The sequence below is a fragment of the Vanellus vanellus genome (assembly GCF_965231255.1).
Source record: "Vanellus vanellus genome assembly, chromosome: 10".
NCBI classification, from domain to species: Eukaryota; Metazoa; Chordata; class Aves; order Charadriiformes; family Charadriidae; genus Vanellus; species Vanellus vanellus.
The window spans coordinates 16,923,322-16,950,503 of NC_138915.1; the positions used below are offsets into that span (position 1 = coordinate 16,923,322).

Sequence of the window (27,182 nt, forward strand, 5' to 3'; positions counted from 1 at the left end):
TTCCTGCATCTTAAATTGCAGCTTCAGATCCCTCAGGATCATGTGAGGCTAGGTTATATATTAGAGAGCTGTGCTATAGTGCTGTGAGTGTGTAAGCCTAGCAGCTGGGTAGTGTTATGGTTGCTGCTTTCCTGTGCTAAGCTGATTTACTTGTTTAAGGTCTGACCTCATCATCCTGTCAGTATGGATTCCCACCTATACAGTTAGCAGCAGCTTAGCATCGGCTTGAAGAGCTTGCAGTATATTAATCAGAAGAGAGAGGGAGAGAGCTACCGGTATTTGTTCTTTTGTTGTCTTTTCTTAAGAAGAGGAGTTGAAACACAAGAGATAACAAAGAATCCATTTCCTTTCGAAAAGAATAGGCTTTTGTCTTTTTTTTTTTTTTTTCCTGAAAAAAATGTCAGTATCTGGAAAGAAAGAGTTTGATGTGAAGCAGATCCTGAGGCTCCGCTGGAGGTGGTTCAGTCACCCCTCGCAAGGCTCCACAGGCACGGGGGGCTGCCATCAGCAGGAAGGATATGAGCACAGAGGGACACCGGTTCAGAACAGGTTGAAGAACCATTCTCGGGACAGAAGTGGGCTGAAGAAAAACAGCAGTCCTGTCCACCACAATATACTGGCACCTGTGCCAGGTCCAACGCCAGTGCACCACCGATCTATTCAGACCTGGCATCAACAAAATCTCATAGAACAGCTTCGATCAAATGAGGATATTCCCAAAACAAGCACAGAGGAAAACTGTGGCAAAGAAGATTCAAGTAAAGCCACACAGGAGTTGCAGATGATCACAGAAGAAAATTCAGATGAATCTACAGAGAGGTAGGAGTTTTAAAGTCTGCACTTAGAAAGTCATACTTCTATCCAAGTTATTCCCTGAAACTGTCTTTGTTTTTAACCAGAGTTCCTTACTGCATTAGCCTCACTTTGTATATGTGCACACCCACACTCAAATGAATAGGAACACATTCACATTAAAAAAATGAACAGGAACACTGTCGAGAAATTTTGATCTTTGCTTAAGGTACATAATTTCATAACTATTCCATAAAAATAAAATCTGCCCGTTTGTCAGATTTTCTCTATTACAGTTTACAGCATATTGTTTTTTTTTGCCTTGCTCTATTATGCTGAAGTTCAACGAAAAACTAAGCCTTCTGAAATATTGTCCTCATTCTGACTTTATCAATGGGTGCAACTTTGACAAATGGAACTGCTGGAGGTGCACAGTCTGTGTGGTTGCCGTCAAATTTCTCACTGCTTTCTTTTTTACTACCTTCTTGACAAGTATAATTAACCTTGAACTAAGTCGAAAGGAAGCATCATTACTTGCCTTTTTTAAAGGTTTATTTCAAATCATGTTACTTTCACAGCTTGTTTAGTATTCTAAGAGACACATAATTTTTGCAAGGTCAGGTGAAAAAACATTACAGCTGAGACCTTAAAGGCGTAAGCACAAAGGAAGTGCTATTTTTAAGATGTTAATACAAAGAAGAAAATATTAATACAGGTTATTTGATTAATCATGCCCTTTAATTTATGATTTTTTTTTCCAAATTGATGTCAGTATTATTAGCTTATACAGCAACAATTTTTCCCCATGTTTACCCCACCTTGGACTCAAATTATGCATTTATAATGTGATTATTTGCACCATTTGATGAGATTGCCATCAGTCTTTGGGAATAATTAATAATATAATAATTAATAATACTTTCATTGTATTTGAATATAAATCTATCTTACTTGAAAGTTATAGTTTCTCTCCGTAAAATCAAAGTGGACAGTTTGTGTATTTTTAGCAGTTATTATTTTTCAAGTTGTACATCTGTATAGGGAACATCTGCAGACTGGACAGAAAAAAAAGGCATTCCAAAATGTCATTTTGAAAACAGTACTGGTGGTCAATATGTACTACATAAAATCATTACCAAATAAAATCAGTGAGGTAGGAAAGTGGTAGTTCTGTATGTTTACTAGTGTACTAGCTTGTAATGTCTAAGAAGCATACTCTTAGTATAACTTGTTTCCAACGACAGTATAAATTTCCTGAAAAAAAATAATTAGGCATACCTTAGAGAGAAAGTCAACTTAATTTGAAGAAAAATAAGGAACACTGAATGATCAAAATAAGATTCTATATCAGGTGAAGAAGAAGGTAAAAAAAAAGCATAATGAATTCAATTTGGAAGGTAGTAAGACACTGTCTCCTAAAATAAGACGTGATATTTTCTCCACCTATATATAAAATTTCTGCTAAGACCTCATGAAGTTTTGTGCCTTCCTATTCATACAAATTTAAGTGCTCCTGAGCTGTTTAAATTTTCAGCTTTTAGAAAAGTTTTGGGAATGTATCTATCTTATAAAGTATTGTTATATTCAAATAAGTGTATTTTCTGTAAAGTTATCACTAAAACTTTTTATGCACCTTGTAGGTTAAAACCTACCTTAACTACATTTTAAAAGGGTGAATTTGAAAGCAATTGTTCAGAAAGTGATTCATGACTATGAGTTTCACTATAATGAAAATTTTATTCCAAGGAAATAAAATAGATCATTAAAGATGCCTTAACATAGGTCCACTTTCTTAAATATGTACCAACAGAAATCATTAAGTAAATCATTGTTCTCTTACCCTATAGCATTCAGCACAGGCTACACACGAATTAATATGCTAATTGATTGGGTAGAAATGAAATACTGAGAAGAAGAAATAAAGCAGCCTTATATCTATATCTATCTGTATCTAGTTGCTGGATGTATTTTCATCTCTTCAGAACAATGCCTCATCTTATACCTTTGAAAGCACCCTTTTAAATCATTTTGGGCCTCCTTTTTCTTTAGAAGTTCCAAATAGTCATAATCAAATGTAAGCAATGGGATCTGCTAGTAATTAACACATCTGAAAAATCAGGCACTTGCAGGATACCCTGCCTCCATCTTTTTACACGATTAAAGCCACTGCATAATGAACTATACAATCATTGCAGCCATATGCTCTTTCGCTTTCACACCTAAGGACACCAAAGAAAATCTCATGCAAATTTGCCTTTCATTCCATAAGAGGAATTCTATCTTCAGAGTGGTTGTCTCTAATCCAATGACTTTGCCCGTTTTTAGCTGGACTCTGAAGCAGGACACCGCTACATATCATGTGGACATTGAAAATAGAAAAGACTAGAAAATCAGGCGAATACTTCAATCTTGAGCAGACTATGAAAGCAATTTCTACCAGCAGCTTAAAGCTTCCCTACCAAAAAGCTTTGGAAACGTGAAAACAACATGTTCAATTTCTTCAGAAAAACTGGAGACGCCTTTCTCTAGAAACCTTAGGGCTTAACGCTTTCAGTGATACAAACATTGCACCCTCGGGTTTGACGAAGTACAGTTTCTTTGCTGAGAAGGAAAGCTAAATAAGAAAGCTCCAAACAGTAGTTTCATTTTTAATAGACTATCATCAATACACTTATTTCTGCTTTCTTCAATCTTTTTTGGCACTCCTGTACCCCAATTAAATAGCACCTAAAGAACCCCTTCTGACATACAGGCTTGGTCCTGAACGACATCCCATGGCAAATGACAGACAAGGTAAATGACAGCTTAAGTGACCAAAACTCATTAGTCTTAGAGTAACAGTAACCAGTTGTGACCAACCAATAAATGCCGGGTGCATAACAGGTCAATAAATTGCTTATTGGCATAAGGTCAAGTGAAGCCTCCAGGCGCGCCTGGGGACTGTTTAATCCAGCATTGCTAAGGGAACATACTCAAAAGGTATCAAGCAGTCTTCTAGAAGCATCTAAAACAACAAGTCCTGACCTGTTATAAGATCCTTATGGAAGTTGCATCTATAGTTTTGAAAAAAGCCTAACAGTGGAAGATAAACATTTCATTGACCTAGTCTGATTCTCCCGATCTGCTCCTTGAATGAGGGCTGGAACCTATTCACAGTTGAAAAACAGAGAAACTAGCTAAACCCTGAATAGATACCAGATTATTTTGTTTATTTGTAGAGTGTATTTCCCACTATAAAATAGTATGGTATTGCCAGGATGGTCATAAGGCTAAACCCACAGAATATGGCCATGCAAATGATGAACAAAAGCCTGCAAAGGTTTTAGGTTTGGATTAAAGTAAGTAGGAGCCTAAGCGAGCTCTGAAACAGTGCATGGTAAATAAACTGTGAATTGCTTCTGTTTCAGAAGGCATGGTTGGGGATTTTTGTGCACAGCTAGTTGATGATCATCTCTGATCTCCTCTGGCTGTCTGGAACCTGTCAAGGTTCAGGCTCCTCCATCAGGGACACCTTAAAGCAGTTGCACTTCTTTCAAAGAAAGTGATCTGGCAGTGGTCCAGAGAAGCAAGCAAAAACTCTGAGGATTTGATTGCTATGTTTTGTTTGATGGTTGACAAAAACTTTGCTTGTGTGCAACACACGACCACACACTTGTGCGCACACAAACTGAAAAAGCACTGATACCTCCTAATAAGAAGAATCCATGATATTGAATTACCTTGATTGCTTCCCTTGATAACGTTTGGACTCACAGACATAACTATATTGACCTTTCAATATAAGCACTATGCCTAGTGTTTATTAACATTATGCTACATTGCAACAGCAATTTATGCATGCTTGCTGGGAGATACATTATGATTCTATATGTATACTGTTGAAGGTCATGGGTGCTGGTAAAGGATGTGTGTACCTCTCTTCCTAGTTGCCCAAAGGCAGTTAGATTTCAATAATGAATGTAGCATCCATTCATCATTTTTCTCTTATGCATTTTTTCTAATTATGTGGCTGAAAAATTGCTGACAAACCCTAGTTTGGTTGACAAACCCTGGTTTTGATAAAGATACATGCTTTCTAGTTTCCCATATGAGGCAAAATATAGTTCTAATTAATTTTAATAGAATCTTTTGATATCATAATCCAAGCAGTTGGTACTGATGTACATGTAAACAGATATTTGGGATTATCCTTTTAATTGAAGCAATGCATATTCTGTTGTGACTATTTATGATGCTCAGTTATTTTGCTAGTTCCTCCTAAGAAATGTAAACTCGTCTAATAGTCTTTTTTTTTGGTTGTCAGCCATATAGAAGTCACTAACAAACCATTTCCCTTACTGTTTCTGACATATACATATATACACACGTACATATACGGGAGTATTTCGGATATTATCCCTTATATGAGGGTTTTCCCTGGAGTTCTATTTTTATTTCCAGTAGCAGATAATAGCTTTAGCTCATATTCCAGTGTGAAATAAAAGTACCACAAGGAAAACATACCCCTTTAATTGTTGCAATAAAAGTACCACAAGGAAAATAATACCCCTTTAATCGTTGCACTATCCCAGAACATATTGAACAGGTGGAAATGAATAAATCAGTGTGCAGTGCCGAACCCCAGTTTCTTGCACATCTGATGCCATTTTTTTGGTTAGCTAATGTGGCACAGATCAAGGACACATGCTGTCATGTTTCCTTCTGCTGAGCACCTTTTTTGGGGAAAGCCATTACACTGCACATTCATCATGACCTCTGAGGTTTGTAACAGATACTCACTGAAATGATGTCTGCTTAATTTTTCAATACAAAAGATCATTTCCAAAAAAGAAAACAGGTGATAATTTTCCTGGTGAAAATGGAGCATATGAATTATTCTATGAGAACACTGGCCAGACCAGATTAAGAGGGCTTTTTGCATTAAGACTACAGTTTTGGGTACCCGAAAAATCATGATCCAAATAAGCAGAGTAAATAAGCACTGATTCACGAGAATGACTGATAATGAATGATGATGCATCTAGTCAATGGAAGGACTATGACGTATCCTTTGCAGAGCTGATAAAGCATTGCATTCAGAGTAGTACATCATGACAATATTTTCCCCTCATGAGTAAGAATTCAGTTTTGCGAACCATCTCTGATGCCTAAGGCAAAAGTTTAGAAATTATTATTCCTAATTTCACACAGCAGTAGCCTTTATCTTTAAATGAAAACATAACTTCTCCAATTTAACTTTCACCAAACTTCCAACATTTTGAAAAAGAAAAAAAAAAAGCTTTCAAAATCTTAACTTCAACAAAGAAAAGGTTTGCAAACATAATAAAGAATACTGGACATCTCGTCAGGTGGCATGTCAATCCCATGACACAGTTGGATCAACTATATTTAAGTGCTTCCTTGGTTATCTGTAGTACAACTTAAGCTAATTATTTCCTTGATCTTTCCCCCATGGATATAGATAGCATATTGATCCCCTTTTCTCCTTATTCCCACACTATTCTTCTTTACATCATTCATTTATGTATTTGAAAATTGCTATAAGTCTAAAGAGTTACAATTCTTGCAATCTTTTTTTCAGAAGTCCTATGCTAGACAACTATGATGATTTTCATGTCTCTCCCGACTTTCTCCAGCACGTCTGTCTGTACTTGCAGTACTGTGGTCAGATCTGGATACGTTCTGGTTAAAGCCTGACAATTACAAGGTAGAGGGCAGGATTACTTACATGTCATTCTGACTAAAAACTCTTTGAATATCCTGCTCCATGGTTTTTGTTGTCAATAACGTGGTGCTATTGCTCATACCTGGCTTGTGATTCATGTGAGCCTCCTGACCCTGACCTGTTCCCTAGCCATCTGTACATTTTTTCAGTTATTTATTCCTAAATATAGTACTTTGAACAAATAAATTCCAACTTATATTTATCAGATTTCTCCAATTTGCTGAGTTAATGTTCAGTTCTGATCCTATTTATCATCTCTGAGTTACTGATTTAATATTCAGTTCTGATCCTATGCTCCAATATACTTGCAGCTCTTCTCAGCTTGGCATGATCTTCAATTGTAATAAAGTTTCTACCAAAGCTTTCTCTTTATTTCCTCCTCCCTCCAAATAATTTGGAAAATTTATGAAAAGTCATGGTGGAATTTGAGTGGGAAGTTCCTTAGGAACCCAGTTAGAATTAGCTTCCTATTTATCAGTGAATCATTGATGACTACTTTAAAAGTATGATTTCAAACCAGTTTCACACCCATTCCTTACTGGCTTACTCCAAACAGTACTTCAGGTTGAACAACTACAGGTTGAACTTGGTACTATCTCACATGAGGCAGCGTCAAAGAATATTCTCTTGTCCAAGATGTAAATGACAACTACTTCTTTTCTGTTCTTTATAATGCCTACTACAACCTACTAATGAAGGACTTCACTTTATTTTGACATGTTATTCTTGCTGACTGTTAGTCTTCTCTTGTATTTTAGGTACTTAGAAAGAATAATTACATTACTTTTACACTGCAGAATTTGGCAAGAAGTAAGAGCTTGGAAAAGAAATTACATTTCCGTCTTGTGGAGAATTTTGCTGTTTCTTTAATACTTATAACAACTTCATATATGTTCAGCAGTGTTTTTTAAAAAGATGATTTTATGCCAGTCTACTATGGATAGCCAAAATGCTTCATTACTACATCAGGGACAAGCAAACCCCAATTGTCTTCTAAAGATGACCTTTAACTAAAGGTGGAAATATTAATTTGAAACTGGAGACCTTTGAAATGGGTTATTTAAGACATTGTAGCTGATCTTCTCTCAGAATTGATGCTTGAAAAGCTCGTGTGGCCTTTCAATGCTTTAGCCTGGTGGAAGAGCGGTTTGCAGCAGGGGACTTTCTATGCAGTGATTGTTGGTGAACACCTCATTGACATGACTGAGATGCTGCATCTGCTGGTGCCAGAGATTAGTTTTACTTATGAACAAAGGCACATTTAGCATATGAGATAATTAGTGACATTAAGCTGAATTTTAATAGCGTTTTACTGGAATTTGCTCACAACTGGATGAAAAAAAGATAGGTGAGAGATGCTGGGAAAATTGTCTTTGATATCCACTGTTTGCTAAGTGTAGAAAATTTGTGTAGTTATAGAAAGTGGCATCTGATGCAGGATTAAAATCTAAGAGGACAATTACCTTTTTCCCAGAAGTTGATAATTCACAATTGCCTAGTGAAGTTGTTCTGACTAAACAAATGCTGTTGCCTCATACAAGAGCTCTTGGAACAGAAATTAGAATCAATGTGTCTCAGGACATCCTCAGCAGATTTTATTCCTACTTTCTCCTTCTATTATGACATCTTATGAGGAACTTGAAAAGCCAAAAATTATGTGAAATTAAAGTGGGTTGATACAGTTATTAAAGAATAAGGGAAGTTTGAATTTTCAAATTAATTTTATAAATAGCCTGTGGAAAGAGTGGATATTTATTCAAAAGACTTTTTTTTTTTTAAAAAGCTACATAGACAGAATCATAGAATAATTTAAGCTGAAAAAGACCTCTGGATGTCATCAAGTCTAACCCCACCTAACCAAGAAGGGTACAATGAGAAATAATATGACTTACAAAAAACCCACACAATAATTTACAGGCTTACATTTAACATGCATGCTTTCAAAGATGAATTACTATAGGCAAGGGAAAAAATACCGTTTAATAGTAATTTAAGAAATTAGGACAATTCTATTCATTTCAAAACAATTTCCTTATGATTCAATCATCTTCTCATTTCTACTCCATACAGCTTGCTCCCAGCAAAGACAGCTGTTAAATTACTTTTTAAAGAGTTATTACTGTTCTTAAAATCACTTCTTAATGTCTCCAGAAAAAGTTAAGGAGATGTCTAAACACATGCAACCAATGCAGAGCAGTTTTTACAGACATACCAAGCATATGCAATTGTAAAATCAACAGGAAATTGTATGGTTGTTGAAGCATCCTTGGAAAAGGGGGAGAGAGTTTGCCTGATTTGAAAGTTATAACTAGACATCATTCTGAAAGAAACGAAAAATTCATTTTCACCGTTGTTTTGTGGCTGAATTTTTTACCTTGAACTATTTGAAATACTGTAATAAGGAACGTTACTAAAATCCTTCCCATTTAAAGAAATAAATTTGTTTGTTATAGTCAAACAGCTAACTTAGTCCAATATACACCGATTTGGTTTAGCTCCTTTCATTCTGCTGGAATAAAATAATGATACTATATTTAGATAACAGCTATATCAGGTGATAAAATAAAGAATATGGCTTGTGTATGGTATACCTGTAGGTATGCAGGCTAAACAAATAGAAAAACGAAGCTGATGTGCTGTCGAGTTTCACAGAAAGAGCTTAAGGTAAGTGTAGGAAATAAACTTTAAAAATAATCTCTAAACCAAAGCTAGAACAAAATTTCCTCCTCTGTGAAATCAGACTCTACCTCAGTGACTCTGTCATCAGATACACTGGCAAGAGAACTTCCCCCACAGCTCTGACAACAAATCTTCTCCCAGTCCACCCCCTTCCCTCCTTTTCCAAGCAAATGCTTAATAGTCAAAGCTCAATTTGAGATAGAACAAGACCTTTGAGCCTGGCTCTTTCCAAGGATTCTGCCCATCCAAAAATTATTGGCATAAAACATCCTTCATTCTAGAAACTGTTTCCATTCTGTACAATAAAGCAGGATATTTCACTAAAAGTCTGTCTGCTGCTCAAAGGTAACGAGAAGGATAACTAAAAGTATTTAAAGGAACACCCTACCTAGTCGCCATTACTTAATTTGAGCTTGAAATATATGATATAGTATGGTATCTAAATACTACAGCTTAAAAATGTTTTGTCAGGAAATAGGTTCTGCATTCTCACGCTGTGTTCTACAGTTGCATGAGGCTGCCTTATTTAGAAATGAAACAGCACATGAAAAGCACATGGTTAAATGTTTTCTTCAGTGTCTTCTCAGCTATCACCCATTTTACCATATTCATTGGAAAAGAAAGCAGTGTCTGATACCTGGCTCTTTCTTTGGTTTTGCTATGTACATTTTGAAAATCTTTGGAGAAGAGTCTAGATATCTTTCCTGTACATTTGATTTAACCAAATTCAAGCTCTCTCAGCCAGCTTCTAATTTTTTTAATGTATGACTTAATGAACTAGTTGCATTAGGATCTGAAAATCAATACCCACGAGTTCTCTCTCAGATTTGTTGCTTGCTGCTTATATAAACTCGGAGAAATCACTTAACCTCTTGGTATCAGTTTGCTCATGTTAAACATAGCATTTGATATCTGTTTCCCAGTGACACAAAAGAACTAATCAGTGTTTCCAAGCTCCACAATTTGCCTAAAAACTGCTACTAAACCACAAAGTGGAATGAATGCACAATATGACTGATGCATTATACTATATAGTTGCACAGTTTATCATCTCATGATAATAATATCACAAAAAAGAAAGTCTACTACTTTAACTAGAAGTTTTCTGTTACAACAAACAGTAGAGACCACCAATATACTTACAATAAAATGTTTTGAACAGCAAACATCTAGAGAATACATTTGATAAAGTGGACAGCCACTGTCACCATTTGCTCTGCTTCAGTTTACCTGATAAATTAGAAGTCAAGAGGAAGGGAGGCATTCTTGCAAGAAATGAGCATTTTCAAAGCTTGTTCATTTTAATAGAAGTTGAGAAAATGAAGAACCTTTTTTTGAACTGGGCAAATATACCTTGATTTAAATGAAAATTATGAGCAAACCACTAAGAAACCCTAGGAGTTGGAGAAAAAGCTATTTTAAGCTATTACATATGGTTTGCGTTGCTAGGGAAACCTCTTTTACAGTGCTCATTTAGCACAGATGCTCAGGAAAGCTGTGTCTCCATGTCATACCATTTCAGAATGCTTCAGAATGTGAAGAAATAGAGATGCAGATACACACACACGAAGACAGAAGTATTTCTGTAATTTTATCTTAGTCATGTCCTATGTCTTTGGTGGAAGTAAGTTCTTTGCATTTCTGCCATGACCATGGTGATAAATCAAAAGCTTAGTAATTAAAAACCTCTGTTTCCAGACTGAGGATATTGGTTCAAACATTACCTTCAGTTTTGATACATTTGGGTTCATATTTTAGATAGTCATCTGTTTAGAGTAAAAGATTTGCCTTTGCCATACACCTAGTGAAAATGCAAGGAGAAAGACCAGCTCTGGTGACACCATTTCTGGCCCACCCTTTTGACCCTTGGGCAGATGTGACTTGCCAAAACGTATCGTATAACCTGCTCCGTGCAGGCTTTACTGCCGCCGTGTTCTGCATTCTCCCTTTGCCTCTTCAGTGCCCAGGCAGGTGACAGCCTGGAAGGCAGTTGCAGTCTGCCGTGATCAGAGGTACACCCGCCTCTCTGTTGAGCAGGAAGGAGGGCTCAGACCCTGAGCGTGCCACGGAGCATGAAAACGTATGCTGCCTTTTCTTTTCTTTTCTTTCTCAGAGAGCAACAGCTCCAGATATTTAGAAAACGTAACATTTGAATGATTAAAAAAGAATTACTCTTTCAAGTTTTGCAATATTTCAGTGTCTCGCTTTTAAGAGACCTTGTTTATAATTTGGGGAGTGGCATATTGTTACTGTATACCATTATCCACTTTTGGTGCACACTTGGATCCCACTACAAAGAGGGTTCACTCTCACTGTCTATCCAAGCGAGGTACGTCAAAATTGCATTAAAGCAATTCATGAATTCAGCTGTGTGAATTGTGATCCCTGTGCAGGATGGACCTGCAAATAAACGCAGAATCACATTCTGGGGACATGTGTACATGCCGTAACATAATAGATATATAACTAGTTGTATGAGTGTGCTGCAAGCTCAGGAAGCAGCTTTTGGGAGGTTTTTTATTGGTCCATATGGTATGCCAGGCACCAGTATTTTGAGTACTAAAATTCTAAGGCCTTGAAAGTTTTACTTACAATTTAACAATGATTTGTAGTTTGAACCCTCCTCAACAAAATAAGAAACTCAAAAGAAAATGGTTTTTTAAGAAAACATTTTTTAGAAACCTAAAAATTAAGCCCATCTAGGGATGTGCTATTGAAGGCACCTCATAATGTGCCATTTAAAGCACTTGACTTTTGTTTATTCAATCCAAAATGCAAAGAATAAACCAAAAAGATACTTGCTGATTAGGAGGAGAGTAAAGATATACTCTGAACAAAAAGTATGGTGTTCTACAGTTTGAAATTACACTTATCATGGATATATACTGATCTAAGCAAACATTAATAACCGTAGAACCCAAACTTGCCAGTATTGCCTATTTGTGAACCATACCGTTATTTATGCATCAGAGGGTAAAGTAAGAAAAAGAAACAGATAGCAGGTTAGGGATTAGTAGGATCTTAGCACCACCAGAATACTTTTAGGCTAGGTAGGAAAGAGGTAGAAACTGATTCTTACTTCAGAGTAATTTAATTGGAGTAATGAAAAACATCAGTTACTTTGGATATCACAACTATATCTTTCTGCAGAAAGTTCGCTATTTTTTCTAATATACTGGAGAATTTTGTGCTTCTTTTCTGGGTCATGCAGTGTAATTCAAAACGTATGTAAACACTGAACTACAATTGTATCAAGAGTTTTAAACCAAACGTACATAAATATCTTTTAGCACAATACTTTGTGAAAAACATTTAGATCCAAGCGCTTGTTTTGAGTCATGGTTTTCATGACTCTCTCACAGTGGACATTCACAGAAGATATTGTCTCCAGTCCACCCAGCTGGTCACTTAGTTTACAGAGAACTACATGGAAAGCCAGTTCCCTCCAGTGCCATTACTTACATCCCCCCACCCGCTCCACCCGTTCTATGTGCCAGTGCAGTGGCTTACGATGGACTTTTGCTCTGTCTGTCTGAGATGCTTGACCTAGTAAAATCATCCAGTGCTACGGCCAACTCAGTCTCTTGATATATCTTGTCAAAGTGAATTTGCAAGCAGTCAGACAGCTTCCTGGGAAGTTACAGCTTTGTGATCATGCAGGAGCCAGACTGTTCAGTCAGAACACAATGAAGCAGTGAGAAAAGCACAGAATGGAAAAAGGTTGTAAGTCAGGACTGATTTTTTGTCTTAATTTGTTTTTTTTAAATTCACTTAAAGGATCCCAAATGCATCTATAAAAGAAATTTAGAGTTGCTCGGTGTTACAATATGCCAATAAAGTTGCTCAGTGTGAATCTCCCATGGCATGCCACAAAGCAGTAGAGCTCATATGTGCCTCTTTCCTCCTCATTCGATACATAGCTCAGTTACTAGTTAGCTATTTAAAGTTTCCTTATACTTTTTCACTTAGTGTTACAGTGAATTAGAACCTGAACTTAATACAATTAGTAAAAGAACAAAGGCTGTTGTTCAAACTGGAAGGAGTTTGGCCCATTCCGTGGAGCAATAAAACTCTGATATGTTTACTAGCAAGCTATTGAGCTTTTATTCTTCATCTAGAATCTGGAATTATTTCCTTATATATTTTGAACAATACATCAGGTTGATACCTCATCTTTGAATTTTCACAAGTTATTTTCTTTTAATTCTCTACAGTTCCTAAAATGTCCTTTGTTTTTCCTCGTATGCCATTAAGTGAAAGGCTGTTATTTCACTTGTATCGGCTACTGCTGTGACATATTGTAAATCAATTGATGGTAAAACCCACACATTTTTACCTTTTCTAATAACTAGCTTTCAATCATAACAATATTTTAAAATAATTTTGGAGAATGACACAGCTGCAATGTGAAATTTCTAATTTCTAGACTCCTAACTTCCTCATCTGTTACTTTTCCATTCTATAAACTGTTGCTAAGGTCTTTTCAGTTTTGCTGTACCCCAAATTCTCTCTCTCAAATGCAAGACTAATTTCTAATACAGATTATTGGCGGAAAGACTTACAATATATTAAGGTTATCTGTACTCTCATGGCAAGATGGAAAGGTAAGACCCCACCAAAAAGGGTCCTGACCCAGAAGAAACATAAATATAGTTTCAGCTTGGTCTGTTCAATTTAATACATCAAATTTCACATGGAATTTGGAGGAAGCATCAATTTTATTCTATAAAGAGATGTTCAGCAGACAGTGTCTAGCAAAAGGTGAGCAGGAAAGGCTGACCTACTTGTAAAACATTTGATTAGCTCTCATTTGATCTCACTGGTAGAAACATGGTCAGGAGGAACACAGTAGAATATATGTTATGATATTGCACAGAGATTAAACAACTAATACTAGTTTTCTACAGTCATAAGTGAAAACTGCATGAGAAACCGAGCGGCTTCCCAAAAGAATCTAGATCATAATAATTTCCAGATAGACAGGCATCAATGCTTTCAGGACAACCATAAAACATTTAGACAGTAACACATAGGTGTTTACATTAAGCTACTTAAAAAATTTTTACTCTCCAATTGAAATCCTCATTAAGTATATTATTACATCTTTCCAGTTTTTCAAATTACCAGCAGTCATAGGATCCTAAAATCACAGGATAATTTGAGTTGGAAGGGATCTCAGGAGGTCTCTAGCCCAATCCCTGCTCAGAAGAGAGTCAGCTGTGAGATCAACCCAGACTGGTCTGAGCTTTATCCAGTTGGGTCTTGAAAACCTCCAAGGATGGAGACTACACAACCTGATGAGTAGTTTTAAGGCATATCTTCTATCATATTTTCATTGAAACAATACAGATTGCAAGCAACCTAAATAATCAATTGCTTCTTCAGGAGGCAGAAAACAAATCTAAGGACAAATTTGTTTTTTTTCTATGAAGATTAGCTATGATAGTATGTTATCACATGCTTCGTTTAGTTACTGTTATATTGCAACCCCAGAAAAAGTTTTAATATGTGTTTTAGTGGATACATGTGATAAAAAGGCTTTGTTATTTTTTGTAAGATCACATTATAATGTCATTTTGCTTCCCTCCAGCCTAGAATAGTCAATAGTACAGGTGCTCCAGGGAAAAAAATCTGTCATAATAATACTATAAGCAATATTTTCCACAATTCATATCAGCTCCACTTGTGATTTTCAGCCTTTCTTTATTTTTCATTTGATTTCATATACTACTTTTATTTAGATTGCATGTTTTTATTCCAATTCAATTACAGTGAGCTGATGTTGACAAAGACCCTGGCTTGTTGGAGCAGATATCATTATTATCTGCCAGGATAAATGCCAAGTCAGCAATGGCACCAAGAGTACAGGTTTTCTTCAGATATATCATCAGAAGTAGTCCTAAACACACTTGATACTACCAAACAGAAGTAGACCTAATTGCCTGTCTGTAGGTTGTAAAGGCAATTCTCTTTCTCTCTTAAAAAGATGCTGTGGCCTCACGAATAGAGGTTTCCTCAATAAGCAATTATTGTAAGCTGCTGTCTCAAAAACCTACTGTTCTGAGGAAGCCTACTCAATGTCCAGTGGACATTAACTTCTGACATTAGCAAAAATGCATATAATAATGAATACTAAGATATTTCTCAGATATTATAAAAGTGAAAGTCAGTGACCAAGGATAAGAGCAGAAGATAAAGCACAATACTCTACATAATTTATAATGTAGACAATTCCTTCTGGCATACATGGAAGGGTATTCAGTGTATGCTGGGTTTTTTTGTACTGACTTCAAAGCAAATCCACTCAATTAAGTCAGATATGAATACAGCAGGCTACGTTATTTTAATACCTTTCTAGACCTAAGTTTGAGTTATGTTTTCTGACACAGAAAACCAGAAGATAACAACTAGCTGTAGAGTACATTGGTATCAGGATAGCTGTACCTATGAACAGACAGAAATATTTCGCTCTAACAGAGGGAAACTCTCTCAGGGTATAATTATACAATTAAGGAGGAGGAATTGACCCTAGATAAAATTATGTAGCTAACAAGACCTTATAGACTAGAGAACTTCAGTCTACCTCTCGCTTTCTATCTGTGAGGTTGATCATACCTTTATACGCACTCTCTCTCACTCTTTAAAACAATCTGCAATTATGAGAAGCTAAAAGGAAGAGCACAAACCCCAAAAGTCTGAAGATCCTAACATGAAACAACCTCAGGTCAGTAGTAAGAAGAGTCTCAACAAATAAGTAGGTGATTTTGGTTTTAATCACTTCCTTGTTGTATCCTCTGTTAATCCTGAGCTATAAAGAGAGTAACAAATGTTCCCTTTCCCCTTAATTTGGAGAGAAAGGACAGTAGCTTTGAGACTGATCTATTAAATACTTTTACAACACACCTGTTAACAGGGCACACTGGCTAAATAGGTTAAGAATCATACTTTTTTTTTTTTTTCCATTGCAGTAGTGCTTAGCCTTGAATGAGGTATCCAGCAGACCAGCTGAATCAGGTGAGAAGGTATTTTGGAACAAGCCCATACAATTTTACATTACTGGGGAAATGTTATGTAAAGTGAAGTGAAATTTAAAGTGGTGCCTTCAGCTGAAGCGGGGGTTATCACGTTTTCCCATTGAAGTGAAACGCAAGTCTTGTTATTGCTTTGTTAGAATCTAAACAGATAAAAGTAGAAAAGAAAACGATGCAAAAAATGAAATGGTCATGGCAAGCACAAGAACAGAGTCCCTTTGCCTTTGATGAAGTACAAAAAAGACATAAGAAGTATGTATTAAGGTATTATGGTAGTGGTTTGAGTTTTCATAAATCAAGAGGTCTTAAAGAAAATCTCACAGCAGTGTCCATATCTGAGCTGCGAGCTCAAAATGATAGGGGCAACGATTGTTGATATTGATTCTGTTACTGTCTGGCTTTTCAAAGTTTTGTTCACTGGAGACAGAACCACTTCACATTCATTATTTTCTTATACTTATGTCTCCCAAGCTCCCCTTTTTACCACTTTCCCCCAAAATAGTGAAAGGGGAGAGCAAAAAGCAGGTTGTCTTCCCCACAGTCTCTCCCATCAGGGGTCTTTCTGAAAGGTGCTTAATGCAGTAAGAAACATGGACTTAATTAGTTTCATCTGACAATAGTCATGCTTGGATTTAAATCAAACTTTTCTGCCATTGGCTTGTGTTTTTTTTGGTTGGTTGGTTTTTTGTTTTGTTTTGTTTCGTTTTTTTTCCTGTACAATCACTTAGCATTGATTTTCTTGCTTGTCTTAGGAAAAATGAATATTAATTAAGCTATAGTTTTGTTTAAAAATGAGTTATACAACAATATTCACTATACCAGACATACAATATTACCATGCAGGGAAATATTTCCTTCTTCTGCAGGAAGTGGTTGAATCAGCGCATTAGTGGTTGAGCATGCTGTTTCAGAGAAAAGTATAGGCTTTTGGTTGCTATAATAAATAATTACTACAGGCCCTAATCATCACTCGTATAAACAACATCATGGCTAATGTCTTCAGTTTCTATGAAGTTGCTGCTTCCTGCATCAGTATTTAGCCTAGTATTTTCTAATCAAACTTTTAAGTTAGTTCAAAAACATCTATTGATATTAGTGTATGGAAATTGATTTTATTACAATGAATCATAGTTAAAGAGCAAGATTCAACTTTTGTAATTCAGTTCTTGTAATTTCCTTATCCTTGTATGGCATCTGCTTAACTTTGTGTAGTTATCAAGGTAGTTCTAAAGGAACGGCATGCAGACTTTACATCTGATTGATTCTAAACTAATTTTCAGCAGTTACTTGTAATCTCGAAATATCTGCTTCAAAACTTCCTATGTGTGAATAGTAAGATGGTATTTTTTATATACATGCAAACAAAGAGTAAAAAGTGAATTCAAGCATTGTTTATGATTTGAGAAAAAAGGCACATTGGTATTTGAGATAAGCAGCTCCCACTACATTTGGCATTATGAGAACAAAGGTTGATTTTAAGATAGTAATATGCATAGTCCTATGTTTTTATCTGAAACGTTTCACTTAGTTATTATTCTCTATTGCATAATGTAAATGAATACAGTGTTAATTCTCCTGGAGGATAATGTTCTTGAATGGTGATTTAAGATGGCATTAATTTAAATGATTTGTCCGAGATGCTCACTTCATCATTGAATATAGACATATATCTGTTATAATAAAACACTCGGGGACATACAGGCAGTGTGCTCTTAAGTATCTTATGCTATGGAAATAAGTGTTCTCAAGTAATGCCATCATAATATTTATAGTAAAGTTTCATGTTCAGATTAGTCTGAATCAGGAAGAGAATCATTATTTAAATTGAAATCTCCTACTATATTACAAATTTTAACACTGACAGGTTGCTGTGATAAAGTCCCTAGTTATGCTGTGTAATCTAACGGCCATCAAATATCAAAAGAAAGATTTACTGAGTTTTGTTCCTACAGTCCTTTTACTGAATTCAACAATTTACACCAGCGCACTAAAAATTTTCACCTTGGGCACCTGTCAAAGGACTGTGGATTTTACTCCCAGTGAAGCTGTGCTACGACCCCGACTCCTTTTGGGAAGGCAGTGTGGGGCACTGCATGCAAAGCCACACAGGTCAACGGGACTCACTCGGTGGCCTTTCCCAACCTATCATTCTGACTCCAGAGAAGTGGAGGCCAGCTGACTCCTTATTTTAAAGTCTCTTGAAATTTGTGAATGGGTCTGCAATAAACTGCTGAGCAATTTTCAAAACTGAGCCCCAAAATTCAGGAGCAAAATCCCATAGGCTGTCACTCTTAAATAGGCATTTATATAATAGTGAAATTTTAAAATGTTTGTCTTGAGCAGTTGAACAAAAATGATTCATATAGTGCAACTAAAGAAGACCTAGACCAGATCTTACTGTGCTTCTACACAGAATAAACTACAGAAACTATTTACTTTGTACATAGGAATAGCCCATTTCTTAACTATCTGTATACAGCAAATTGCACACATAAAACTCTACTGTAGACACAAGATGCCAATAAAGGAATGCATGAAGTTTTCAACAAACTGTCTCCCTAGTAGCAAAAGATCAACCACGGAGGGAGTACAGGTGCTAATAAGAACAATCTGCTCTGCAGTGAGCCTGGGAAATAATTTTATGATTAATCCCCACTGTTAAAAAAATAAATATACAATTTCCAAAGGAAAACAGCTTACTGGGGAAAAATGTTTGGATCTACCCCTCTCTGTAAGATGAAATCATGATGTGGCCGCAGCTGACACCAGCACAGAGGGCTGCAGTGGCTCTGCAGTTTGGTTGGAACCTCTGTTTTCCAGTGGAATTATCCCACCAAATACGTGCTTTCTATTCATAGGTGAATTCAAAATATCCTAACCCAAAATCATCCTGTTATGAATCATAGTGGCATTCATCTGTATGTTATCCTGTCTGGGGGGAAGAACAAAACTCAAACCAGCTACAGTACTTTCAGTGGTATGCTGAAGCTCCTCTGTTTAATGATATGCACAATTGTACTGGTAATCCCAAAGGGGAAAAGTTATTTTAACTAATGCCAACTGAGGAAAGTGGCAGGTTTATGTTAATACTAGCAATAAAAAAAATATTTAAAACAGGCAGTTTTAAAAGCTCCAAGTTCTGAAGGAATTGTCAGTATGAACTTTTAATTTAGGTAGGGTAGAAGTCAGCAGTCCCTCGTTAACTTAAATAATTATACATTTCAATTGTTTATTTCTTAGTTTGCTACATCATTTTCTGTTATTATCACTACCTCAATTTACTACCTTAACAGTCATCAATACACAGTACAATTTTCCATACTCTTTTGGATCAAAGTTTTTTACCCGTACCCTGAAAACTTCCACACAATCTTCAGCTGTTATATTTATGAAGAATAAATAATAAAGGAGACAATTGCAGTGGAAATTTTGAGGCAGAGGTTGGGACAGTTACTGATGTAGCATGATCATATCAGCAAGCAATTAGTACAGGTGCGTCAACTTCATCATTATTTTATCTGTGTTCAGAAATGGCTTCCTAACTGAAAACTTTTTCTTATTTCTCAGCCAACTGATGCGGTTTATCTCTAACAGATGCTGTGGTCCTATGATTTGACGTAGGAAAACAGCAACTCTCAATCTCCAGCCCCACGTCACTGCCGAACAGACAGAGGGTCAGAGCTCAAACAGCTGCAGAGGGAGAGGTTGCCTACATGGGGGTTGACCGCAGTTTTCTTGAATAAGCAGTAACAAACGAGAGGGGAAAAAAAGATGAGTTGCACTGTAAATATTGCTGCACAAACAATCTGATTGATGAAGTTGCAGTTTTGTCTCCTGCCTTGTCACCGCTAAAGCACATACAGTGCACCACAAAGCTAAAGTCACATTGGTGTTTTCAGCTGTGATAAAGTCCTTAGGATGTCTAATGTCTCTAACTGGTATCCAGTTTGCTGCTGATAGATGGTATGATTTACAGCGCAGAGGCAAGATGATCCAAAATCAAAATCTGTAAGTGATACTTATAACTGAACTGTTACTTGATTACACTGAATTTCACGAATATTATGGCAGGTTAATTAGGTACATTCAACAAATATCCAAAAGAGAAGTGGTCACCATAAGAACATAAATAATCACCTTATCAAGAACAACAAAATTAAAATATTGCATTTCATTACCTGGTGTTCACGCACTATTACGCTTCTAAGAGTCCTTATCATCACGTTTATTTTCTGCATTTTGGCCATAGGCACACTTAATGAAGCACTTTAAGAACATACTGAATTTTAAAAAGGACACGGCAAATAAATGGTATTTATGTTTTATCATGTTCTAATTAAATAATGAGGAAAATTAATTTATCCTTTATATACTGATTAATGAAGGGTGCTGTGCTGGTTAATGAAAAGTACTTTATGAAGACAGAAAATAATTTTAGCATAATTCAGAAATTTAAAGAATTGTAGGCCTGGAATGAACCACAAAACTAATCTCATCAATTCTCCTGACCAAAGAAAAGGTGAAGTTTTACCTCCACACCACCAGTTTTGAATCACAGCTTGTTTACAATTCAGTATAATCTAGCTATTACCTCAACTGTCATTTCTTAGCTCGTGTTTTATTTAGGTAATTACTCACACGCAAGTGTGAGCACGTCTTCGACAAGTAAAAATTTGCCTAAATTTCAAAAAGGACAAAGGCAAAGATGGCTCTCTGAATTTAAATTCTGTTCTGAAAAAGTTTGTGGCTTGCTATTATATATTGATGTGACACTTAAACCTGATTTCTCTCTTATGCTTGTTTGTAATAAAAATATGGAGCAGCATCAGAAGCAGAATTTGCCTGGAATGCGTTCAGAGCATTGTCTGCCTTTAAAAGTGATTCCTGATAAATTTTCAAGAGCAGATATACAAGTTGTTCATATCTCTTATATTTATTACACTTTAAACATGCCATCCTACCTCGATTTTGAAAATGTAATATGAAATAGTGTCAGAAGTCAAGATGACTTCTGACAACTAATGCTTTTCGCCCAGTAAGTTTTGTTATCTTGTCAGAAAAAAGAAAGTTGTTATGCCATGATTTGTTCTGAACAGCCATGCTGGCTGGCATTTATCTCCTTGTTATCATCTAGGTGCTTAATGCTTTTTGATTATTTCTTCAAGTTTTCAGTTTATATTGCGTGTTTCAAAATTTCCTTTTGCTTCCTTTTAAAAATGATGCCATATTTTCACTATCCTCCGCAAATCCTTACAGGAAAACTCTGAAATTATTTCACTTGGCTCTCTACCTAAGATAAAATTTATAGAGCTCAGCTACTTTGGAATCATTTAAATATGGATTTATCTCTGCTCTCTCAAGGCTAATCTGCATTCTTAAGCCATTATTACTAATGCTAACGGTGTTAACGCAACTCAGCATCCTAGTGAACGCTAATGAAAAGATGACATTAAGCAACTTGGGTTTCTGATTCGTCAGAACAATTCTTTGATAATTTCCCCTCCTGACTGAGTGAAAAAGGAATTTCTTGGTCATCACAGGACTAATGCACTTTTGGAAATTTAATTACTCAATATTCAGATTTTGTTTGTCCAAACTTGTACACATTTTTAAGAAAACAAGTATTTCTCCATCTTCTACATGCTTCCTTTCTGAGTAGGTTCGCATGAACCTTGAATTCTCTAAATGTGTTGTTCTCAACACATTAACCTGTCCCGCATAGAACAAGATGTGACAGGTAGACATATTCATACTTTTGCAGCTAGCTTGCCTGTCGTTGTACTACAGTCCACAGCACCCCATAGTAGAATTCAACATAAAGGCATCAGGCTCAAGGATATTTTTGCTGACTTGTTCTTCAAGGTACTTTAATCTCTGTCTTCTTTAGTTCACTGATCCCCAGTACTATCTTCTGAAGATCAATATTTGAGCTCTCCGCAGTGATAGTCATACACTAAGTAAACAAAGTAAATATTTGTCTTTGAATTTAATTTTTCCCTTTCCATAATATATTATAGGTAACATTTTGAATCAGCTGCTGAAGAGAAAGCAGCAATTATAATATTAATATTAACAAAGTTAATGGAATGGCTTCAATGGAATGGCTTAATACTGAATGGCTTTCAGTATTTTTCAGTCTCCGATGACGTGTCTTTGAAATAATTAATTATGTTAGCAGTATTTCTGCTGTAGTTAAAGGTCACTCTGCAAAACACGTGAGAAAAGTACCCAGGACTGAAGGAGACTGTTAGACTTGAAGTCCCTCTTTAAGTATTTGCAGTTTAAAAATGAATCCTCTCCCCACAAATATATACACACTAGGGCTAATTATTCATTTCGAGAAACTAGTACTTTACATTTGCAGTAGGGATGGTTGAGTATTATTTTAGTTGATTTCTGCAAACAGCAAGGATAAGTGCAACGTAATACATACTTAAATACAATCCTTAGAGTGAATATAATGAATGTGAAATTTTGAAGAAATAATTTTCTGAAAAATGTTAAAGAAAGCTTAAGAGGTAAATAGCAAAACATGAATGTTACGGAGTATGAATTTGGCGTCAAGTAGCTGATGCAAAACTAACGAGCATATAATCCAATTTTGCAGCTTCTTCATTTTCAATGAAGCATTGAAGGAAAACAAATAAAAAAGTATAGTCATTAAACTCACTGAGACAAATTAATTTTGTAAGCTGTAAACTACAAAGGATACACATTATAGGTGAACTTCATTTGCCCCTTTTCCTTTGTTAAAAAAAAAAGAAAAGAAAATGTATTTTAAATTGTAATAAAGAGCTTCAAAAGAAAGCTAGAGAGTTTAATGCACTGATTTGGTATATCTTAATACGTTTGCAATAAGTGGCATACTCTGAGGTTGCCTAGGCAGAAAGACATGTGAACATACAGTGCACACGCACAGTGCATCTGAGAATTTCAGATGCATCAGGTCTGCTGTTTCTCAGGTGATGCATACATACATCTCTGGGCTGACATACCTCAGTTATACCAGAAATAATGTGTCTCTGCAGACTGTAAGTGATCTTACATACCCAGTGAGTCTGGCAGGGCCAGGCCTGAATGAATACGTTGAGCTCTGAGGCATCCGAAAGCCATCAAATATACCAGGGGTCTGAAGGTTTTTGACATATCAGAGCCCAAAAGATGCCATATTCGAAATGCACTGTGGGATGTCTATAAATGCAATACAGAAATCCATAAAACTTGGTATTGATAGATTTTCAGATGGAAAAAAGAGATATGTCTGGAAAAACCAAGATACACAATAGCCATACTAAATGCGATTTTGTTCTGTACCATTCTGAAAAGCACTGATTTACAGCAACTTTCTTGTATTGCAGAGGGACAGAAAACACTATTGTGTCTCAATACAATATTACATTATAATTTGATTTCTAAATATTCCCCTTGAATTCTGATTAGCTATTTAACAAGGTATGATCTTTGAAAATGTATGATCTAACTTATCTCTATTTTCTGATAGTATTTCTGGTTCAGCCTGATTTAGCCATTTTTATTTCTATACTTTCTGAACTAGATGTTTAATGGTGAATATAATCCAATATTCTGCTAAATTTAAAACATTAATTTCATCAAGAGATTTTTGTCTCTCTTAATTATTTATGAATATGCATTAACAGTATCAAAGACAACCAGTAAATTTAGTCAACCAGCTGCCATTATTTCCTAGTTGGGCTTGGGAATTTAAAAAACAGGTGCTTTACATTTTAATAATATACATTATTAAACTGAAAAAACATTTTTGTAAGAAAATCTTTAACTAAAATAGTGTTGAAGATTGCAGCATTTTAAAGATATGTTATATACACATGTATATCAACAAATGCATTACTGTTTTACTAAAACAGATGAATATAAAAATTAATATTTTTTGAACAAAATATCAAAAAGATGTTTCAATATGCAACATAATTCAAATTAAAAGGCAGTAAGGAATGATGCCTTAAAAAAACAATGGGATAAGAGAAATTGTATACATAGTTTTTATGGGTATTTATAAGTGAAACAGCTAACAGAATTCTAGAGAGGGAGGAATATATTTATAATGTACATTTCCATGAAAAGGCGGAGAAATTAGTTTGTCTTTATTATTTACATTCAGAGTCTAAAGGCTATATAATGTAATGATTTAATCAGGTTTTTTTTTGGTAATTTGTCTAGAATTATATGGTCCTTGTCAAATTGTCTTCTGACTCATTCCCATTTAGTAATGTAATTTAATATACAAAGTATGAAGAGAAACAGAAATAAGACCTAAAGACACGTAAAGTCCAAAAATTCATACCAAAAGATACTTTAGATATTAGCATCACAGGAAAATAGTTTGGGGTTTGTTTTTGTTTTTTTTTTTTTTTTTAAATGTATTCTGTTTGTGAATGATCAGGAGGCTGCATTTATCACGTGTCAATGCTGTGCAAACAGTGCATCCTTGACAAAACTGATAGGAAGTAGAAAACTCAGTAACACCACCTGCTACAGTTACCTGCAGTGAACCTGCAGATATCAAACAGGGAAAAAAAAAAAAAAAAAAAAAAAAAAAAGAGGAAGAAGGCATAGTAAGGCCAGGAGCATGAGAGCTTTATAATTTTAAACATTTCTATAGTGCCCTCTGAACATAATCAGCATTTATAATGCTACACTCATCACACTGCCTCTTTCCCTTGCAGGCTATCAATGCCCAGCAGCTCACTGCTTGGAATGAACACCAATGGCTCAGATGAGTATTTCCAGTCTACAAACCATGCAGAGCAAACTTTCCGCAAAATGGAAAATTATCTGCAGCAGAAGCAGCTGTGTGATGTTCTTCTCCTAGTTGGTGACCAAAAGATTCCAGCTCACAGGTATTTTTCCCAGTATTGTTTACATGGCTTCAAAGCCTGAAATTTCCAAATGCTAGGTCAATTTATCCCTACCCTGTTCAGTTATGAATGAATGGCTGCTATAGTTAGGACATCAACTAACAATGAAATAGAATGATGTGCTCAGCGTCACATACTCATTATTTCAAATAGAATGAAATTCTAATGTGAACCATAGATATTGTCCATCTTCCCTTCTTGCTGCTGTCAAATTATACCAAGATCAGTAAAGAAAATGTGCCCAAACAAGAACTATGGGAGAAAATCAGGTTACTAATTACCCTTTTAACTTCATTGCTCACTGCTATAAGTTTTGAATCCTATGCTAAAGATAATGTTTCTATTGCACATACAATTTATAACACGAGTACTGCATTTCATGCTTGCTATTGATATTATGAAGTAATTTGCAGTCCTCCTAAAATGCTTTTATTTCAAGGTTGGTTCTCAGTGCAGTGTCTGATTATTTTGCTGCAATGTTTACTAATGATGTGCGTGAAGCAAAACAAGAGGAGATCAAGATGGAGGGAGTAGACCCTGACGCGCTGAAAGCTTTGGTGCGCTATGCCTACACAGGTAATCATTTCTCCATTACCCACATCGTTGTTGTAAAGGAAGATAAAATCTATTCAATGCATACATAATTGTCACTTATTCCACTTCATACTAGTACATAAATACATGCATACACGATATAAACCTTTCCCTAGAGACGATGAATAAATATTACTAGTTTATATAATAGCATTCTAAAAGACATTCAGAACAGTTAACAAATTCATATTGGACATCTGTCTCTAACTAGATACAAATTATTTTAGGAATTTTAATAAGAACATATTTTTCCTGTTGCCCACCTCATGTAGTGACACAGAAGAGTGTACTATGAACCCTCCTGTCATGGGTAGCTATAGAAATGGTCTGCCTGGGTGGCAGTCATTTGGCTCACTCTGAGCTGTTGTGTAGGAATAATCAGAGGAAAACAGGAATATTATCACACCCACAAGAAGAGCAACTTTTACCACGAGAAAGTGCCACCACATTCTGAAAAAGGTTTACTTATGTTCTCTTGAAAAATTACAGAGACTTTATTGAATGAAATTAAATATTTTATTTTAATACCAGAGTGCTGTATATATATTTTTTTCCCCTGATTTATTTTCTCCCATTTTCAGCATTTACCCCTGTATTGCTGAATCCAAAATGGTTGAACCAAAGAGCCAAAAAGACCAATTTTGCTATATACATTCAGTAACTATTCTGAGTCGTATAGTAAAAACCAAACCCAAACAACTACCCTATTCTGCACCCTGCCAGCCATTCCTCATTTCTTGCAGAAGTTGGAAGCTATTGTTTAAGCTAAAAAGCAAAGGACATCGGGAAGAGATGGGATTGTGCTAAATTAAGACTGCTGACGACTGCTATGGAAAACTGAATTTTCCTACTGCCTCTATCATAGGCTTCATGTGATAATAACCAAGCCTCTAAACTGAGTGCTACTTATTTCCTAGGTAATGAAATATAAATGGGCCTTTCAGAGATGAGAGCTATAACTTTCAGAATTATTTACATTTTCTACTGAAATAAATCAGAAGTGAACTTTAGACAAGAAACTTCTTACAGTTCTACTCTGATGATAATTTTGACTGTAATCTCTCAATACCGCCATTCTCCATGTGTTAAATGGAGATGGTGTGTGTCATCCTTTCACTGAAGAAGCTGGAAGAGAAATTAATGTTTCTGAGGCAACTGGATGTTGTAACGATAAATGGAAAACATAAAAAACCCCCAGTTCTTTTGGAATAAGATTTTAGTGCTATGTATCAACTATAGAATTGATCGATCCACTAAGCAACAAGAATGGAAGATCTTATAAAATGACACCTTCCAGTCTATCTATGAATCTGCCAAAGTTCTCACGTCAGGTAATAATTTTATTAAAACTTTAAATGCACAAGTAGATGATGAAAGAAATCAGGTTTCCTGCACGCACTGCTAGCATTTTGATACCGAAGTTCTTGTGTGTAACATAAACTTCTGATATATACTTTTATGAAT

General features: G+C 35.6%; 1 protein-coding gene across 1 annotated transcript in view; it reads left to right on the top strand.

Moving 5' to 3' along the window:
• Positions 1 to 397: 397 nt before the first annotated feature.
• KLHL4 (kelch like family member 4) overlaps positions 398 to 27,182 on the top strand; it is a gene marked incomplete at both ends in the record, with an annotated part of 43,601 nt that continues 16,816 nt past the window's right edge. The window contains 3 exons of the mRNA XM_082488283.1: positions 398 to 819; positions 24,933 to 25,106; positions 25,564 to 25,700. Coding sequence (XP_082344409.1) covers positions 398 to 819; positions 24,933 to 25,106; positions 25,564 to 25,700 — 733 coding nt within the window. The remainder of the gene's footprint in view (positions 820 to 24,932; positions 25,107 to 25,563; positions 25,701 to 27,182) is intronic.